Source organism: Chrysemys picta, chromosome 1, assembly GCF_011386835.1.
Source record: "Chrysemys picta bellii isolate R12L10 chromosome 1, ASM1138683v2, whole genome shotgun sequence".
NCBI classification, from domain to species: domain Eukaryota; kingdom Metazoa; phylum Chordata; order Testudines; family Emydidae; genus Chrysemys; species Chrysemys picta.
This window is the reverse complement of record NC_088791.1, coordinates 139,515,308-139,536,109: the sequence shown is the minus strand read 5'-3', so window position 1 is coordinate 139,536,109 and position 20,802 is coordinate 139,515,308. Positions and strand designations below refer to the sequence as shown.

At 42.6% G+C, this 20,802-nt stretch overlaps 1 protein-coding gene across 1 annotated transcript; it reads right to left on the bottom strand.

The window, feature by feature from the left end:
* Window positions 1–3,575: 3,575 nt before the first annotated feature.
* Window positions 3,576–16,361, bottom strand: LOC135973636 (NKG2-A/NKG2-B type II integral membrane protein-like). Its single transcript, XM_065557924.1, has 5 exons — window positions 16,268–16,361; window positions 5,850–5,945; window positions 5,266–5,364; window positions 4,318–4,386; window positions 3,576–3,835 (listed from the first exon to the last, which is right to left on the bottom strand). The coding sequence occupies exons 1-5, from the start codon at window positions 16,359–16,361 to the stop codon at window positions 3,576–3,578; spliced, it is 618 nt and encodes a 205-aa protein (XP_065413996.1).
* Window positions 16,362–20,802: the final 4,441 nt, after the last annotated feature.

Sequence of the window (20,802 nt, the reverse complement as noted above, 5' to 3'; positions counted from 1 at the left end):
GACTAGATGACCTCTTGAGGTCCCTTCCAACCCTGATATTCTATGATTCTATGATTCTATGATTCTATGTACAAGAAGTAGGACTGAGTGGACTTATAGTCTCCAAAGCTTTTGTTGTTTTATTTTTGACTCCAGTTATGTAACAAAAAATCTGCATTTTTATGTTGCACTTTCACGATAAAGAGATTGCACTTCAGTTCTTGTATGAGGTGAATTGAAAAATACTATTTTTTTTGTTAATCTTTCAAATATTTGAAATAAAAAATATAATATACAGTGAGCACTGCACACTTTGTATTCTGTGTTGTAATTGATATCAATATATTTGAAAATGTAGAAAACATCCACAAATATTTAAATAAATGGTATTCTATTATTGTTTAACAGTGCAATTAAAACTGTGGTTAATTGCTATTAATTTTTTAAATCAAGTTAATTTGATTTAATTGCTTGAGTTAATTGTGATTAACTAACAGCCTTATTTACAATATAAACACAGCCCCTGAAGAGAAAAAGTATGGTGCACACATTTCTCCCATGCATTTATAGGAGGATAAGTGATTGCCCAGGATAAAATTCTCATGGTTTCCAAGTTCCGTTGTGTGATGATATGTCAGGTTTCACCAAAAGAGCTGGCTGCTCACAAATATAGCGCTTTTTATCTTTGCAGTCATCAGAAAAGAGTTCTCCACCTCTGACAACTGTACAGTCCCCATCCACGTATCCTTTCTTTACTGGAAACCTAAAATGGGTGAAGATGGTGGGAGTTATTTCAGCCATTCTAGTTATAGATACATCACAATTTCAGTTTTTTTCTAAGGTGCCAAATCACTCTGGAATCTGAGTGCCAGAGTATATGGCCAAATAGTTTTATTAATAACAGAACAATTGTCGAGAAGCAGAGGGAACATTATTAAAAGATTAATTGGTAAATTTGGTGGTTGTAAATATAAGGGAATAACTACATTGGCTAGGCAGGAGTAGTGACCCAGATACTGTGTAAACTTTCTGTATTACTCTAGAATTACACCTCTGCCATGACACATAACCTCCTGTCTCCACTTTTCAGTCCTGAGTCCCACTTAGGGGAGCGGGGAGCTGATAGGGGGGTGGCTGGTCCACTCTGGCTCCAAGCCCCCACCAGATAGCTCCTAGGGCTGCTCTTTCTGCAAGCAGTGGACAAAGCAGGCGGCTGCCAGACAACCTTATAAGGGAGCATTGCACAACTTTAAAGGAGCATGTTCTCTAACTGATCAGCAATGTAACAATGAAACAACGTTAACTGGGATGACTTTAAGTGAGGAGTTACTGTAGTTTCAATAGCAGGTGAATCCTCAGGAATCAAAGATCCAGTTTTCATGTAAATGGCCAATTGTAAAAATGAATGAAAGGAAGGGAAATCAAGATTACATCCATAAATGAGACAGCAGTGCAATTTATCTATATAAACTGGGGGGAGAGATAGATACACTGGAGGATAGGGATAGGGTGCAGAGTGACCTAGACAAATAGGAGGATTGGGCCAAAAGAAGTCTCATGAGGTTCAACAAGGACAAGTGCAGAGTCCTGCACTTAGAACAGAATAATTCCATGCACCGCTACAGGCTGGGGACTGACTGGCTAAGCAGCAGTTCTGCAGAAAAGGACATGGGGATTACAGTGGATGAGAAGCTGGATATGAGTCAGCAGTGTGACCTTGTTGTCAAGAAGGCAAATGGCATATTGGGCTGCATTATTAGGAGCATTGCCAGCAGATCGAGGGAAGTGATTATTCCACTCTATTTGGCACTAGTGAGGCCACATCTGGAGTACTACATACAGTTTTGGGCCCTCCACTACAGAAAGGATGTGGACAAATTGGAGAGAATCCAGCGGAGGGCAACAAAAAGGTTCAGGGGGCTGGGGAACATGACTTACAAGGAGAGGCTGAGGGAACTGGACTTGTTTAGTCTGCAGAAGAGAAGAGTGAGGGGGAATTTGATAGCAGCCTTCAACTACCTGAAGGGGGGTTCCAATGAGGATGGAGCTCAGCTGTTCTCAGTGGTGGCAGATGACAGAACAAGGAGCAATGGTCTCAAGTTGCAGTGGGGGAGGTCTAGGTTGGATATTAGGAAACACTATTTCACTAGGAGATTGGTGGGTTACCTAGGGTGGTGGAATCTCCATCTTTAGAGGTTTTTAAGGCCCAGCTTGACAAAACCCTGGCTGGGATGATTTAGTTGGTGTTGGTCCTGCTGTGAGAAGCGGGTTGGACTATCTGACATCCTGAGGTCTCTTCTAACCCTAATCTTCTATGATCCTATGATATACTGAACAGTAGTTTTCATTCTTTAGTGCCACCAGACACTGGTTGGAATAAGGGGTTATTTGGTTCATACCAGAGCTCTGACTTACATTATTACAAATATTTTTGAGCTCAGGATTTGGGATCTCCTTTGTCTTTTGGCTTCATGTTGGGCACCATTGAAATGCTGCAAAATAATCCTCATAAAAATAAGAAGTTTGTAGAAATGTCTGTGAATTACCAATCAGTGGAGAGAGCTGTGCCATTTCCCCACATCCAGGGTCTGTAGGTCTTGTCACGTGATAATCCTATCCAGTGAAAAGCTGCCAGTGGGTTTATGAAATCCTGATCAAGAACAAAACCAATTCATACAATTGCATTCGTTTCCCTGCTTCTTTCATGGGCAAATAGATACCAGGGTTATGGTAATGTGATTAACAAATCCTAATATGCTCAGGTAATCTCAGGTTGGAGCAACTCTACAGGTCAAACTGATCATGTTCTTCATTTTCTCCAAGAATGTAAGTTTCATTCTTGTAGAAACTGTGTTAATATTCTCTCTTCCCTTCCCAACCATATTTTAACACCTTTGTCTTCATCAAAACCCTCAGGAGGCTGAAGAAGTTTCCACTGGAAACTGCCAATCATGCTCCATTGATGCACTGCCTCATCACAGAGGATGAATACAGCCCCGAAGCAATTCCCTGTACTTGCTGGCCCGAGGCAGTGAAAGGCTGTATAGGGGATTCCAACTTCAATCTCTACCAGAGAAGTACAGAGCAGTAATTCCTAGAAAGATTACCCTGGTGCTATTGCTTTCCTTAAACTCTGTCTGTTCTTTCAACTACTTAATTTCTTTGGTGTTGATTAATCTCTCTTCACTCTCTTATCAAGAGGACATTAGCTGAGACAGAGAAAAATCCCCAGTGCAATGTCCAGCTCCATCTTATACTACAGTAATAGCTGTACAGCTGCTCCCCAGGTTACGCAAGACCTGACTTACACAAATTCGCACTTATGGAAAAAGGATTTTCGAGTTGCGAAAATTTTTGCCTATACATTTCCGACTTATGTTAAATTTGAGTTACGCAAGCCTTTCCGGAATGGAATGATTGCGTAAGTCAGGGGGCATCTGCACCTTGAATATGAATATGAAAAGTACAGGTGATATTGGGTTACTACCTTGCAGGAGATGTATTTGATTTGAATTTAGAATTCAGTGATTATTCTAATACTGGCAGAAGCGGAGAAAGCTCAAGGTAATTAGCCTTCAAGAAAAATATATAATAAATCAAAATATCAAATGAAGCCAAATCTCATTCTCCTCAATCCTGTTTTCACTGACAAATCTTCTACTGGCAGATTTGAATATGCAGCTCTCCAAAAGAGGAAGATACTCTACCAGCTCTTCTTTGCCTTCTATCAGAAGGAGTCTGGAGCTATGAGAAGAGGAGGCCTTTCGACTCTCCAGCCAAGATTTGTATTCAGTAGAAAAGAAGTAGCATTTCTTTCCACGTTGAAACCAATGTTCTTGGCAAAGAGACTTCCATCCTTAAAAAGAAAATACAGTTTAGGTTTCCTATCACTGTTACACTTGTACAGACATGTGAGTGGTCAGGAAGTGTAAGATGGTGTAACTAATATGCTGAAAAGCCAGGTTGATGGGTTTATTTTATAGTTTCTTATTCTCTCCAGCTGACTGCTTTTCTTGCTGTACTTCTTTCTATGGCCTTTCAGCATGTCACTCAGATCAGTTTAACTTCCCTCACCTTCCCTAAGGCTCACCTCTGAATTTTGCCTAGTGAGGATATGGGGAGATTCTTTAGTAAATAGGGATAAAAAGACCAGTGTTCTAATTAACCCCAAATGTCATGATCTGTGTATTATTGATCAGTGCTGCTACAGGTGTTGTTGACTGAAATAATTTCAAATTGATTCCCCAGGTAAAGCAAATATAAGAAACACTTGTTTTTTTGAAGGAAATTGACCTGTATCATTCCTGTTCAAAACCTATGGTAGGTTTGCATTCTCACCTTGGATAATTTCCATTTCTTTTGTGAGGTTTTCCAGCTGTCCACATGGTGGATCAGACACCTGAAAAACTGAAAGCCAAAATAGCATAACAATATGATGGACCACTTAAAATTAAATTTAATCATAGTGTTACAGATCAATGCACTGTGCTTTTCAGGTACACAAAGGGCCCAATTGTGCCATCAGTTACTCTATATCTAATATATATTTATAATAGTATGTTATTATGTTACTATTAACACATCAGACAATTTTTAAGTAAGTAAATATTAATTTGAAAATAAACATCTTGAAATTAAAAATAAAAATTGTGTCTGGCTAAAAATCCTGACTCTATGAAGATGCTGAGAAAAATGCAATTGAAAATATCCTGGTTTCTAACTTTTTAGTCACAACAGTGATTGTTTGAAATTATTACAGAGCACAAATATGTGCTTCAAAGTTAGGCACACAAGGAGAAAATTAGAAATGTAAGAAGCAAAGTAACTGGAATCTTCCAAGGAAGCCAAGGAATAACTGAATTAGGCTGAGAAAATTCCAGAAGTTTCAAGCCCCGAAGCTTCCTAGGAAGTCTTTTATTGCTGGCTATAGATTGCTTCAGGTGGCAGATGCTGTGGGTTCAGTCCCCAGATTCCACCAGGACGTCTGCTTTGCACTGAGGGCCGGGGACCTATATGGATCTTTGGTTCCTGGGCAAGACAGCTACATTGTTGTGATGCCAGGGACTCTCTTGCTGCAGCTGTCCCTAGAAAATCCTTCAGAGTGAAGAAGAATGTGTAGGAGCCCAGCTGGTTCCCCTGTCCTGCTCCCTAAATCCATAATTATATAACTAAAGAAGTACAGCACACACAATGCAATTCACACTCCATTGATTTAAGAGGTTAGAAAAGACATATGTCAGCTCAGAATTATTTGGCCCTTTAATGTCTTCTTTGCTCATACTTTACCTTTGGCACTCAAGAAACCCACTGCTATCAGCAAAGCCAGGCAGAAGATCCCAAGAATCACTATAATGAGCATCCATTCAGAAGATGGAACAGAAGAACCTGTGAGAGAGAAAAGGGAGAAATGCAGTATTAAGGAGAAAATTTTAAGCCTCACAGTAGGCATAAGCCCTAACTGATTTCTCCTAAATCTTTGTGAGGAGTTTTGCTTTTAATGTTCTCATACAGTTAAAGGACAGTGTTAGGCTTGGTCTACACTACCCCCCTAATTCGAACTAAGGTACGCAACTTCAGCTACGTGAATAACGTAGCTGAAGTCGAAGTACCTTAGTTCGAACTTACCTTGGTCCACACTCGGCAGGCAGGCTCCCCCGTCGACTCCGCGGTACTCCTCTCGCCGAGCTGGAGTACCGCAGTCGACGGCGAGCACTTCCGGGTTCGACTTATCGCGTCCAGACTAGACGCGATAATTCGAACCCAGAAGTTCGATTGCCAGCCGCCGAACTAGCGGGTAAGTGTAGCCAAGGCCTAAGACTATGGACAGTTAAATGGTAGTAGCGGAGTCAGCAGCTTATAGCGCACAGTACCTTTGCCCTGGGGGTTTGTAGTCCTTCGTATCCTCTGCTGCTCAGAAGCATTATGGCATTTCAGTTCTGTGTAGGTCACCACCTCCTCGTTTATTTCTAGTGGATTATAGCATAGAAATAGTGAATTCCATTTATTGCACTGACAAAGTCGGCAGCTCTGATTACAATCTATAGAGGTATAAAACTGTCATTGCAGTATGTGAGGCAGAACTTTTGTGTTAAAAGGTTTTGTCCTACAGTACAATCATCTTCAGTAACCTATCAGTGTACTGGGATCAACAAACATCTGGGAATTCAGCAGATGCAGCTAATTGCTTTTTTCTGATATCTGACTTCTATTTAGAGTCTTAACCAAAAATGTTGTTAACTTCCACTTAAAAGTTGTTCAAGTGATTAATATAATACTTTGCATATACTATATAATCAGAAAAGCACAGTTAAAAAGATAAGCATTAAAAGCTATAGAAATCACCAATTAAGATAACGTATCTACACAATTACCCTTACGACTCATGCATTTGGCTTATTTAAATATTGAAATTTCATTTTATATACTTCAAAAGAGTAGTAGACCAAAAGCTGGGAGACCAAGGGAGTTAGCCACCTGAGTTTGCCAATGGAGGCAGATAGGTTTGTGTGTGTTTCTGTTTGTTTGTTTGTTTTTCATTCTGTTTCCTTAAACTTGCAGGTACTGTACAAGGAAGAACCCATCAGGGCATGTTTCCATCACCACTGCTATCTCTTTGTCTGTCTACACTGGTGGGGGTCCCGACCAAAGAAGCACCCTGACCCTAGAGGTTTCCATGCAGGTTCTGGTCTTGACTTTCTGGGAACGTGTCCAGAATCAATGTGAAGAACTGGTATGCTATTCTGACAACAGGAGATGAGGAGCAGATCCCAGTGGCTGAGGAGGAGGAGCCATTTACCCCAGGTCTGGAAGGCTCACAGCCACCACACATGGGAGCAGGGCCGCCCAGAGGGGGGGGCAAGTGGGGCAATTTGCCCCAAGCCACGGGCCCCGCAGGGGCCCCCACAAGAGTTTTTCGGGGCCTCTGGTCCTTCACTTGCTCCAGGGGCCCCGGAATACTCTTGCAGGGCCCGGGCCCCCGGAGCTTCTTCCACTCTGGGTCTTCGGCGGCAATTTGGCGGTGGGGGGTCCTTCTGCTCCGGGGCCCGCTGCCGAAGTGCCCCGAAGACCCGTGGCGGGGGGGTCCTTCCACCCCAGGACCTGCCGCCTAAGTGACAGGTCTTCAGTGGCAATTCGGCCACTGGGCGGCCATGCATGGGAGGAGGACACATAGGGTGCTGGTGGTCAGAAACTCTCTTCTGGAATGACGGCATCCATCTGCCGACCTGACATGATGTCCTGGGGGGCATGCTGCCTGCCTCATGTCTCTGTTAGAAACATAATGGAAAGTTTGCCAATGCTCATCTGTCCCTCTGAGAGCTACCCTATGCTATCCATCCATGTGGGCACTAATGGTACTGCCAGGTCTGAGTCTGAGCAGATCAGTATTACTACAGGGCTCTGAGATCAAGGGTGAAGGAATCAGGGGTGCAGGTGATGTTCTCCTCTCTGTTGAGAGTAAGGGCCCTGGCAGGGACACAAGCATCCTGGAGATGAAAACATGGCAAGGCAAATGGTGTCGATGGTAGGGGTTTGGTTTCTTTTAACCAGGGGATGTAGTTCTGGGAAGAAGATCTGCTGGACAGAAATGGGGTCCTCCTGACCGAGAATGGGAAGAGCATAGTTGCACACCGACTTGCCCACCTAGTGGGGAGGTCTTTAAACTAGGTTCCAGGGGGTCAGGTGACAAAAGCCCAAAGGTAAGTATAAAAAGGTGTCCTTAGCAGAGAGTTAGATGTTGGTGGGGGAGACATGGAAAATTTCAATAGGGTCAAAGAAGCAACAAGGAAGAAATCAGTGGGGCAATCAGATCAACATTTTAGATACCTATAAACAAATGCAAGGAGTAGGGGGAATAAACAGGAAAAACTGGAAGCATTGTTACATAAGCTACATTGTGATTTAATTGGCATCACAGAGACTTGATGGGATAAGTCTCATGACTGGAATATTAATACTGAGGGGTATAGCTTGTTCAGAAAGGACAGGTAGGAAAAAAGGGGAGGAGGGGTTGCATTATACATAAAGGATATATACAATTGTTTGGAGGTCCATAAGAAGGTGGGAGGCAGACCAACTGAGAGTCTCTGGGTAAAGATAAAAGAGTTAAAATAGAGGTGATGTCATGGTGGGGATATACTATAGACCACCAAATCAGGATGAGACAGTTCTAAAAAAAATAACAGAAATAATCAAAACACAGGACCTGGTAATAAAGGGAGACTTTAACTACCCATTCACCTGTTGGGAAAGTAATACATCAAAACACAAAATATCCAATAAGTTCTTGGAATGTGTCAGGGACAACTTTTTGTTCCAGAAAGTGGAGGAAGTAACCAGGGGACAGCCATTTAGATTTGATTCTGACCAACAGGGAGGAATTGGTAGCGAAGTTAAAAGGCAATTTGGGTGACATTGACCATGAAATGACAGATTTCATTATTCTAAGGAAAGGAAGGAGTGAGAGCAGCAGAATAAGGATAATGGACTTCAAAAAAACAGACTAACAAACTCAGAGAACTGATAGGTGACATCTCATGGGAAGAAAATCTAAGGGAAAAAGAAATTCAGGTGAGCTGGCAGCTCCTCAAGGAGACAATATTAAAGATACAGCTACAAACTATTTTGATGCAAAGAAAAGATAGGAAAAATAGTAGGAGACCAATATGCCTCTATCAGGAGGTCTTTAATGACCTGAAAATGAAAAAGGATTCCTACAAAAAGTGGAAACAGTCAAATTGATAAGGGGGAGTATAAAACAACAGCAAACGTATGTAGGGATAAAATCAGAAAGGCTATGGCACAAAATGAGTTAAATCTGGCAAGGGACATAAAAGGCAATAAGAAGTGGTTCTTTAAATACATTGGGAGCAAAAGAAAGACAGAGGAAAGTGTAGGACCTCTACTTAGCAGGGAAAGAGAGCTAATAACATCAAGGAATCTATTGTGCTTAATGCCTATTTTGCTTAAGTCTTCACTAAAAGGGTTCATGATGACCAGATACTCAACACAATTAATATTGATAGCCAGGGGGAAGGAATGCAAGTCAAAATAGGGATAGAACAGGCTAAAAATATTTAGATGAGCTAGATGTATGCAAGTTGTCAGGGCCTTAAGAAAGTAGCTGAAGCAATCTTGGAGCCATTAGCAATTATCTTTGAGAAGTCCTGGAGGACAGGAGGGGTTCCAGAAGACTGGAGAAAGGCAAACATAGTACCCAGCTTTAAAAAGGGAACAAGGAAGAACCTGGGAATTATTGTCCAGTCAGCCTAATTACAATAACTGAAAAGATACTGGAGCAAATTGTCAATTAATATGTAAACACCTGGAGGATAAGGTTATAAGGAATAGTCAGCATTGATTTGTCAAGAATAAATCATGCCAAACCAACTTAATTTCCTTCTTTGATAGGGTTACAGACCTACTGGATGGGGGGCAGAAGTAGACATGATATACCTTGATTTTAGTAAGGCTTTTAAAATACTTCTACACAACATTCTCATAAGTAAACTAGGGAAATGTGGTCTAGATGAAATTACAATAAATTGAGTGCACAACTGGCTAAAAGACAATACTCAAAGAGTAGTTATCAATGGTTGGCTGTCAAATTGGGAGATTGTATCTAGTGGCATCTTTCAGGGGTCAATGCCTGATCTGGTTCTAGTCAATATTTTCATTAATGGCTTGGATAATGGAGTAGAGAGTATGCTTATAGAATTTGCAGATGGCACCAAGCTGGTATGGGTTGAAAGCAGCTTGGAGGACCCGTTTATAATTCAAAATGACCTCAACCAATTGGAGAATTGTTCTGAAGTGAACAAGATTAAATTCAATAAAGACAAGCGCAAAGTACTTCACTCAGGAAGGAAAAATCAAATACACAACTGCAAATGGGGAATAACTGTCTAGGTAGCAGTACTGATGAAAAGGATTTGGGGGCTACAGTGGACCACAAACTGAATATGAGTTGTCAATATGCTGCAGCTGAAAAAAAGGCTAATCTGATTGTGAGGGAATCAACAGGAGTGTTGGATGTAAGACGCAGGAGGTAATGGACCGCCTCTACTCAGCATTGGTAAGGCCCCAGCTGAAGTACTGTGTTCAGTTCTGGACATCACAATTTAGGAAGCATGTGGACAAATTGGAAAGTGTCCAGAGGACAGCAACAAAAATGATAAAAGGTTTAGAAAACTTGACCAATGGGGAAAGACTGACAAAACTGGGCATGTTTAGTCAGCAGCGAACCAGCTGAGCGGCGAACAGCAGAGGCTAACAGCAGGAGTTTGCCTGGGAGCTGTCCAAGAGGAGGTACGCTAAGTGCTGCATTAGGGGGGCTGTGTTGGTGAGTATCTGAGTGCCTGCTGCTGGGACAGTTGGTCAGTTTGACCGTGTGCTTGATTGCTTGCTTGTTTGTTTGAAAAGTGTGAATTGGGAGTGCTTTGTTCCAGGTGGGCCTTGAGTGGGCCTGACTGGTATATAAGGGCAGTCAGCAGCGAACCAGCTGCGCGGCGAAGAGCAGAGGCTAACAGCAGGAGTTTGCCTGGGAGCTGTCCAAGAGGAGGTACGCTAAGTGCTGCATTAGGGGGGCTGTGTTGGTGAGTATCTGAGTGCCTGCTGCTGGGACAGTTGGTCAGTTTGACCGTGTGCTTGATTGCTTGCTTGTTTGTTTGAAAAGTGTGAATTGGGAGTGCTTTGTTCCAGGTGGGCCTTGAGTGGGCCTGACTGGTATATAAGGGCAGTCAGCAGCGAACCAGCTGAGCGGCTAACAGCAGAGGCTAACAGCAGGAGTTTGCCTGGGAGTTCGCGTGGGGAGAGCGCACTGAGGCTTTCATCTGCAGGTTTCTCCGAGTAGTTCCTGCAACAGTTGAGGAAGCTCCTAAGAGGACGGTGATATGGAAGGTGAGCGATCAGCTGTTGTAACCTGCACAGGTTGTGCCATGTTTGTCTTTCTTCCGCAGGACAGAAGTGACTTTGTCTGTACAAAGTGCAAGCTGGTCTCCATATTGGAGGAGAAGGTTCGAGGGCTGGAGAAACAAGTATCGACTTTGCGTTGCATAAGGGAAAATGAAGATTTCCTGGACAGACGTCAGGAGATGCTTCTATGGCCACAATGTTCTGAAGATTCAGAGCAGGCGCAGCAGGGACAGAAGGATTGTGAGGAGGTTTGGCAGCATGTGACCTCCAGAAGAAGAAAGAGGAGCGTCCATGCACCAGCAATGGAGATACAGGTGAGCAATCGTTTCCATGTTCTCTCTACAGGTGCTAATGCGGAGAGTGGACTAGATGGCCCATCTGAGGGAAGGGAGCAGAAGGAGACTCCACCGATTGGAAGGCAAAAGATGCACTGTCCTAGGGATGGGGGTTCCACGACCACCACTCCCAAGAGGAGGAGGAGGGTGGTGGTGGTCGGGGACTCCCTCCTCAGGGGGACTGAGTCATCTATCTGCCGCCCTGACCGGGAAAACCGAGAGGTCTGCTGCTTGCCAGGAGCTAGGATACATGATGTGACGGAGAGACTGCCGAGACTCATCAAGCCCTCGGATCGCTACCCCTTCCTGCTTCTCCACGTGGGCACCAATGATACTGCCAAGAATGACCTTGAGCGGATCACTGCAGACTACGTGGCTCTGGGAAGAAGGATAAAGGAGTTTGAGGCGCAAGTGGTGTTCTCGTCCATCCTCCCTGTGCAAGGAAAAGGCCGGGGTAGAGACCGTCGAATCGTGGAAGTCAACGAATGGCTACGCAGGTGGTGTCGGAGAGAAGGCTTTGGATTCTTCGACCATGGGATGGTGTTCCAAGAAGAAGGAGTGCTAGGCAGAGACGGGCTCCAACTAACGAAGAGAGGGAAGAGCATCTTCGCCAGCAGGCTGGCTAACCTAGTGAGGAGGGCTTTAAACTAGGTTCACCGGGGGAAGGAGACCAAAGCCCTGAGGTAAGTGGGGAAATGGGATCCTGGGAGGAAGCACAAGCAGGAGAGCGCAAGAGGGGAGGACTCCTGTCTCATGCTGAGAAAGAGGGACGATCATTGAGTTATCTTAAGTGCCTATACACAAATGCAAGAAGCCTGGGAAACAAGCAGGGAGAACTGGAAGTCCTGGCACAGTCAGGGAACTATGATGTGATTGGAATAACAGAAACTTGGTGGGATAACTCACATGACTGGAGTACTGTCATGGATGGATATAAACTGTTCAGGAAGGACAGGCAGGGCAGAAAAGGTGGGGGAGTTGCATTGTATGTAAGAGAGGAGTATGACTGCTCAGAGCTCCGGTATGATACTGCAGAAAAACCTGAGAGTCTCTGGATAAAGTTGAGAAGTGTGAGCAACAAGGGTGATGTCGTGGTTGGAGTCTGCTATAGACCACCAGACCAGGGGGATGAGGTGGACGAGGCTTTCTTCTGGCAACTAGCAGAAGTTGCTAGATCGCAGGCCCTGGTTCTCATGGGAGACTTTAATCACCCTGATATCTGCTGGGAGAGCAATACAGCGGTGCACAGGCAATCCAGGAAATTTTTGGAAAGCGTAGGGGACAATTTCCTGGTGCAAGTGCTGGAGGAACCAACTAGGGGCAAAGCTTTTCTTGACCTGCTGCTCACAAACAGGGAAGAACTAGTAGGGGAAGCAAAAGTGGATGGGAACCTGGGAGGCAGTGACCATGAGATGGTCGAGTTCAGGATCCTGACACAAGGAAGAAAGGAGAGCAGCAGAATATGGACCCTGGACTTCAGAAAAGCAGACTTTGACTCCCTCAGGGAACAGATGGGCAGGATCCCCTGGGAGAATAACATGAAGGGCAAAGGGGTCCAGGAGAGCTGGCTGTATTTTAAAGAATCCTTATTGAGGTTGCAGGAACAAACCATCCCGATGTGTAGAAAGAATAGTAAATATGGCAGGCGACCAGCTTGGCTAAACAGTGAAATCCTTGCTGATCTTAAACGCAAAAAAGAGGCTTATAAGAAGTGGAAAATTGGACAAATGACCAGGGAGGAGTATAAAAATATTGCTCAGGCGTGCAGGAGTGAAATCAGGAAGGCCAAATCACACTTGGAGTTGCAGTTAGCAAGAGATGTTAAGAGTAACAAGAAGGGTTTCTTCAGGTATGTTAGCAACAAGAAGAAAATCAAGGAAAGTGTGGGCCCCTTACTGAATGAGGGAGGCAACCTAGTGACCGAGGATGTGGAAAAAGCTAATGTACTCAATGATTTTTTTGCCTCTGTCTTCACGCACAAGGTCAGCTCCCAGATTGCTGCACTGGGCAGTACAGCATGGGGAGAAGGTGACCAGCCCTCTGTGGAGAAAGAAGTGGTTCGGGACTATTTAGAAAAACTGGACGTGCACAAGTCCATGGGGCCGGATGCGCTGCATCCGAGGGTGCTAAAGGAGTTGGCGGGTGAGATTGCAGAGCCATTAGCCATTATTTTTGAAAACTCATGGCGATCGGGGGAGGTCCCAGATGACTGGAAAAAGGCTAATGTAGTGCCCATCTTTAAAAAAGGGAAGAAGGAGGATCCGGGGAACTACAGGCCAGTCAGCCTCACCTCAGTCCCTGGAAAAATTATGGAGCAGGTCCTCAAGGAATCAATTATGAAACATTTAGAGGAAAGGAAAGTGATCAGGAACAGTCAGCATGGATTCACGAAGGGGAAGTCGTGCCTGACTAACCTAATTGCCTTCTATGATGAGATAACTGGCTCTGTGGATGAGGGGAAAGCAGTGGATGTGTTATTTCTTGACTTTAGCAAAGCTTTTGATACTGTCTCCCACAGTATTCTTGCCACCAAGTTAAAGAAGTATGGGCTGGATGAATGGACTGTAAGGTGGATAGAAAGCTGGCTAGATCGTCGGGCTCAGCGGGTAGTGATCAATGGCTCCATGTCTAGTTGGCAGCCGGTTTCAAGTGGAGTGCCCCAAGGGTCGGTCCTGGGGCCGGTTTTGTTTAATATCTTTATTAATGATCTGGAGGATGGTGTGGACTGCACTCTCAGCAAGTTTGCAGATGACACTAAACTAGGAGGCGTGGTAGATACACTAGAGGGTAGGGATCGGATACAGAGGGACCTAGACAAATTAGAGGATTGGGCAGAAAAAAACCTGATGAGGTTCAACAAGGACAAGTGCAGAGTCCTGCACTTAGGACGGAAGAATCCCATGCACTGCTACAGACTAGGGACCGAATGGCTAGGTAGCAGTTCTGCTGAAAAGGACCTAGGGGTCACAGTGGACGAGAAACTGGATATGAGTCAACAGTGTGCTCTTGTTGCCAAGAAGGCTAACGGCATTTTGGGCTGTATAAGTAGGGGCATTGCCAGCAGATCGAGGAACGTGATCGTTCCCCTTTATTCGACATTGGTGAGGCCTCATCTGGAATACTGTGTCCAGTTTTGGGCCCCACACTACAAGAAGGATGTGGAAAAATTGGAAAGAGTCCAGCGGAGGGCAACAAAAATGATTAGGGGTCTGGAGCATATGACTTATGAGGAGAGGCTGAGAGAACTGGGATTGTTTAGTCTCCAGAAGAGAAGAATGAGGGGGGATTTGATAGCAGCCTTCAACTACCTGAAGGGGGGTTCCAAAGAGGATGGAGCTCGGCTGTTCTCAGTGGTGGCAGATGACAGAACAAGGAGCAATGGTCTCAAGTTGCGGTGGGGGAAGTCCAGGTTGGATATCAGGAAAAACTATTTCACTAGGAGGGTGGTGAAACACTGGAATGCGTTACCTAGGGAGGTGGTGGAGTCTCCTTACTTGGAGGTTTTTAAGGCCCGGCTTGACAAAGCCCTGGCTGGGATGATTTAGCTGGGAATTGGTCCTGCTTTGAGCAGGGGGTTGGACTAGATGACCTCTTGAGGTCCCTTCCAACTCTGATATTCTATGATTCTATGATTCTATGATTGAGAAAAGAAGACTTAGCCGGAACCTCATAACAGACTTCCACTATCTTAAGAGTTGTTATAAATACAAGGGTGATCAATTGTTCTCCATGTCCCCTGAAGATAGGATAAGAAGTAATGGACTTAGTCTGCAGCAAGGGAGACTTAGGTTAGATATTAGGAAAAACTTTCTTACTTTAACGGTAGTTACACTCTGAGAGAGGCTTCCAAGGGAGGTCATGGGGACCCCAGCATTGGAAGCATTTAAAAAAAAGTTGGACAAATGCCTGTCAAGGATGGACTAGGTTTACTTGGTCCTGCCACAGCACAGAGGGCTAAACTTAATGGCTTCTCAAATCCCTTCCAGCCCTACGTTTCTATGATTCTAACACAAATTTAACTCTGATCTACAATACACATTTATAAACTCATTCAACACATTTACTGCTATTTCCTTAATTTAAAGCTTGTGCCTGCTCTCATTGAAGTCAATGGCTGTTTTACAACTGATTTCAGAGACACATGGCACTTGGCATTATGCTCTTCTTGATGGAGTCAATGTTTTCCTTCTTCATCGTCTTTTTAAAAAGGAGCATTTTTAAATGTCATCTTCTCAAAACTAACTGATCAATGTCTTTGATGCTCAGTGGAATTCTTGCACAGGTCAAGAAATCCTCTGCTGGACAGAAATGAGTTTAAGGCTCTGGGATAGTAAATAAATATGGCCAGTTAAGGATGAGTCATGACTTCATGATGTTGACTATGACACTCAGGCAAAGCAGAGAGAAGCTGGTGCTTTATTTGAGTATGAGTATGCTTCAGAAGGGAAAATAGAATTCAGACATCACATCCTTTAATCCTCCCACAGTAAGGCATGATTTAAGAGGCCATGTCTCCTTGTACACGGGGCAATTCAAACAACATTATTTGACAAGGAATGGTTTGCGAAAACGTAATCACAGAACTGTGTTCCAGGTTTCTGGAAATTTGATGGTTTCTACTCCCCACTCCCAAGATACTGTGTATCATTCTTGTGGCATTTCAGTAGCTGAAAGATATTAATAAGTTACTAAAATGACTGTGCCTAACAATGAAGAAAAAGCTAATAATCTAATCAGATAAAGTATCAGAAGGGTAGCCATGTTAGTCTGAATCTGTAAAAAGCGACAAAGAGTCCTGTGGCACCTTATAGACTAACAGACATATTGAAGCATAAGCATGCGTCTGACAAAGTGAGTATTCACCCACAAAAGTTTATTCTCCAATACGTCTGTTAGTCTATAAGGTGCCACGGGACTCTTTGTCGCTTTTTAATTAGATAAAGTCAAGTAAAATGTGTACAGCTCACAGAAGAGATTTAACATGGACAATAAAATATCAGTAATAGCAGATATGATCTCAGATGTTTATAAATATACCACACCTTTGGCCCTGGTGTTCTTTGGTCTTTGTTTCTTCTGCTGCTCAGAAGGAGAGTTAAATTTCAAGTCTACATATGTCACTGCCTGTTCACTCATTTCTGGTACATTCTGGGATAAAAAGGTTGGATTTAGTAGACTGAGATAAACAATGGGATCTGATGAAAACTGATACTTGTACTAAGAAACCACAACAGTAATTATCATAGCAGAATAACTGGGTGTTTTGGAATAACAAAGCCTCTCTCCCATTGCACTTGGAATATGGCACATAGTTCTGAGTTCAGAAATGTCACAAGGGGCAGGCGGTCCTCTTTCCCACTAGCTGATTGAGGGAGGGAGGATTATGATCACTGTTTTCATTTGAATTATTTTTTTTCATTTTTGTTTGTTCCCATTCATATATTTATAACATGATTCTTTCGATTGCTTTTTCTAGTGTAATTTTAAATGTTTCTTGCAGAGGGATTTCCACCACTTGTCTTGGGAAACTATAGTGTTTTAATGCTGTCCCTTTACACCAAGTTCTACAATTTCACAGCACCCTAAACAACCAATTTTCCTCTTTGATGATGATACACTTTCAATATTTCTAGACAGTCATCATTCATCCCCTTTTAACATTGGTTTGCAAATTCATTACATATGTTTAGTTCTTCAGGCTTTCTTTATAAATCAGTCCCTCCAGCCCCTTTAATAAAGCAAATGTCTTATTTTCTGAATTCCTTCCAAAATGCCCACCACTTCCTGCTTCTTCTTCTTCTTTTTTTTTTTTTTTTTAAGATGTGTTTATCTAAATCTTTGGGTCAGGGACCATGATCAAAATGTTCAAAAATGGGTGATAAAAATTAGGCTTCTAAGTCTATATGAGCACCCAGTAGCAACTATAGACTTTAGAGGGGCTGATGGGTGCTCAATGTTTTTGAACATAAATCAGTTTTTAAGTGTATAGATATGGATTTAAGTGGCCAACTTTAGGCACTCATTTTTGAAAATCTTGGCCCATCTCCTCTCTGTGCTATGCAGTTAGCTACACAGTAGGTGTTCAACAAACAAACAATAAAATACTACTAATAATTAATCAAAATGGAAATGCACAGAACTGAATTCTAGCCATGTTCTCATTGGAGCCAATGAGAGAGAGAGACTGTCCAGTAGTAAGATGCACATATCTATGCACAAAATGTTATTAGCTTTTTCGTTAACATAATGAATTACAAGAATATATCCAATCTGCTATCCACTCTCATGGCAAGTCTACACTACAGCGCTACATTGGCACAGGCGCACTGATGCAGCTGAGACGCTGTGCCATGTCTGGTGAAGACAAACTATGCCTACAGGAGAGTGTTCTCCCATAGGTGCAATTACTCCACCTCAGCAAGAAACCTAAGCTTTGTCGGCGGGAGAATGTCTCCCACCAACATAGCACTGGTGTGGACAGCACAAAACATGCATTGCTCAGGCAAGGGTGGGAGGGGGCTTTTTCACATCCCTGAGCGACATAAATTAGATTGACTTAGGCTGTATTGTAGACCTGCCCTCAGTTTCCTATTTCATTACTGCTTTCCATTTCTCCCTACCACTGAATAACTGTGTGTTGGATTATTACAACAGATGTAATAGTTTTAATTTTATTTTTGCATCATTTTGCTAAACTTTCCAAACTGCTTTGGGTTATCTATTGGGTCTTGTTTGTGTTTGTAATGCCCCTCCATTTAGCATAATCTGAGAATGGGATTATGTAAATATACAATATATTAACAGTCTATTCACTGCAGTTTCCAAGGTGTTTATGAAGATGATAAATAACAAAGATCCTGCCACTAAACTCAGCCCATTTCTATTTATCATTAACCTTAGTTCACAGTACTTCAACCAGTTTTTTGTTCAGTGATAACATTCTTATCCAAGACTTTTTGAATTTATTACCCAAGTAAGCTTTCTTGAGAAACTCTGTCAAATTCCTCACTAAAATCAGGATATTATATTTCCTATCTTTTCCAGTTTATGTTAATCTTGTAGATTTGGTGTCTACAGTTATCAAGTGTACATACTGCACAAGAGATGAAAAAAATATAGAAATGTAAACTTCTAATGCTGGTTTGTCTGAGATAATAAGTCCTTTCTTAGTCCCTTAAAATTAATAATGATAAAATAATACTATATTTTATAGTGTCTCTCAAATTTTAATCAGAAGAAACATTTTGTACAGGATGCAGAAATAAGTCCATTTCAGAATAACTAACTTCACTCAATTTTTGAATTTTACAGAAGCAATCACCTATACCTCTTGTAACAAATATGTACCCTACCAATTAAAGCCCCGGAAGAATGTGGAACTCATACCTTTGTAGCTTTTTGATAGGAGGCTGGAGGGCAGAAACTAGAGCTTGAAGTGCTGCAGATTTTTTGTCCTTTATGAAAATCCCTTGGGGATGGAGAGAGAGAGAGTCTGGTATCACCCTGTCACTGCCTTGTAAGGAGATGGACAACAGGAGCTTAGAGGAGAAGAATTATTCACTCTGCAATGCTCCATCTGAAACCGCACAGGAAGTTCTCACTCTGCTGGTTTGAAGTGCGCTGCACCCGCACAAAGCGCTCACAGGATCTTCTCTCTTTGTAGATTTACGCGAGCCCTAAGGTGTTAAATTTAACCTAGTTGAGGTCAGTTAAATATTGAATTTATTAAACAAGGTTGCTTAAGAAACCATTGATCAGCTAGTGTCTCTGCACTTCTTAAATCATGGGGCGAGATTCAGTTACATTGATGTAAACTGGTGTACATTGGTGTAAACCCAATGAAACTCCATTGAAGTTAATACATTCACTCCCTATTTATAGTGATATAAACAAGATCAGAGTCTAGCCCATGGTCTCTGCGTTCCTGACTTGCCTTACGAGGGAGGCAAATGTAGCCTAATGGAGACCTGAGTGCACTTCCTGGCTCTACCCTGGATCTGCTCACTACAGTCAAGTCACTTCACCTCAACGGAACTGGGGTGCAATGAAGTGTTTTGGGTACAAGAAGAACAATCCCCAATCTTTGCCTGAATCATAGTTAAACATATACATAGGTACCGTGGGTTTGGACAGGGAAAGAAATATTCACTTAACAGTGTTCTGCCTGAAATCACACAGGAAATTCTCAAGTTGCTAATTTGAGAAGGGCTGCCACCAGCTAGAATTGTCAGAACTTGAAACACATACTTTTGACAAAAATTCCCTATTTATACTTAATCTCCCTTTTCCAGAGTAGATGCAGACATCAACCAGTGATCTTACGCTAGACTCAGGTGGTCTGCATAGCTTGTATTTTCAAAACACAATCTCTCCCCATACAGCGCTTAGAAAATTTTACAGGAAAAACAAAACAAAACAAAAAAACTAGTCAACACTGAGCTCGGAGTCTCCCTGGGCAGCCATTCTCAAATTAGCAACACATAGTTGGGTCTTAGAACTAGAGTACAATAATATCTGACTTTGAGTAATGAGAAAACAGAGAGTAGTAGGAGTAAACAAATGATCTAATTGGCTGGCAGAGATTTGAAGCTCCTACCCCTTTTCATGTCCCTTCCAGCTAACCTCCATATATCCAAACACACATGTACCCAATGGCAAAATTTGGCCCAAAATGTGGTTGACAGCAGACATGTGGAAAAGGGTAGAAAATTCAGCATCTCCATTTTTACAATCATAAGTTAGGAAAAGACTGTTACAAACATTTGACATTATATATAGTTATACAGCAAAGAATTTGATAACTGCAGTATGATATAAAAATAGCAACACACAGCTCAGCAAAGCCAAGAAGCAGCAATTCTTTCCAAGTTTCTCTTTTGGTCTGGGATGTTTCCAGATATGAATCTCAGAGTTTCTATGTTTTTCCTCATAACAGTGCAAGGGACTTCAGCTCAACTGCCTCCTTCTTACAGGCACATCTACGGGTGATTGTACAAACACTGGAGTGGTTTCAGAAACAAAGAATGCACATTCTTTACTGTAATTGTTCTGTACTAAAGAACTGGGAACGAAAGACATACATTACTGTCAGCCATACCAATGACATGGCAAAATCATAAGTAGCTGTTAATACCAGGTCATTCTGGTGGGCAGGATAATTGTTTTAAAATTATGTTAATTGATGGCTATGAAAGTGGGGAGTACTACATCTGGTGAGAATCATGTATGTGGGGGGAGGAAGAGCTCTTATAGACTCCTTTGAAAAATACATCCTAAGAAATCAGCTTTTTTTCTGGATTTCAGGTTATTACAACAGCCTCAACTCCACCCCACCCTACTCCACTTTGCTGCCTATGGCACTGACTTGGAGGCAAGGACATTATTAAGCAAAGATCCTAACCCATAGTCACACACATTACTGAGTTCAGGCCATTGGAATCTCTTCCTCGCATTTGTTTCATTCCAGCTTTATTACTATTTATGTGCAATATGGGCATCCCTAGAGGACGTATTCAGGATTAGGGATCTGTTATGCATGGGACGAGACCAAGGTCACATAACACAAGAACCAGGGGTC

Excerpts from the sequence above, each read along its gene's own strand:
- LOC135973636 (XM_065557924.1), bottom strand. The coding sequence starts at position 16,361 with ATGAGTGAACAGGCAGTGACATATGTAGACTTGAAATTTAACTCTCCT. Across the intron at positions 4,387-5,265 it reads GGGTTTCTTGAGTGCCAAAG|TTTTTCAGGTGTCTGATCCA; the intron begins GTAAAGTATGAG and ends TTTGGCTTTCAG. Across the intron at positions 3,836-4,317 it reads AGAAATGGAAATTATCCAAG|GATGGAAGTCTCTTTGCCAA; the intron begins GTGAGAATGCAA and ends TTTCTTTTTAAG.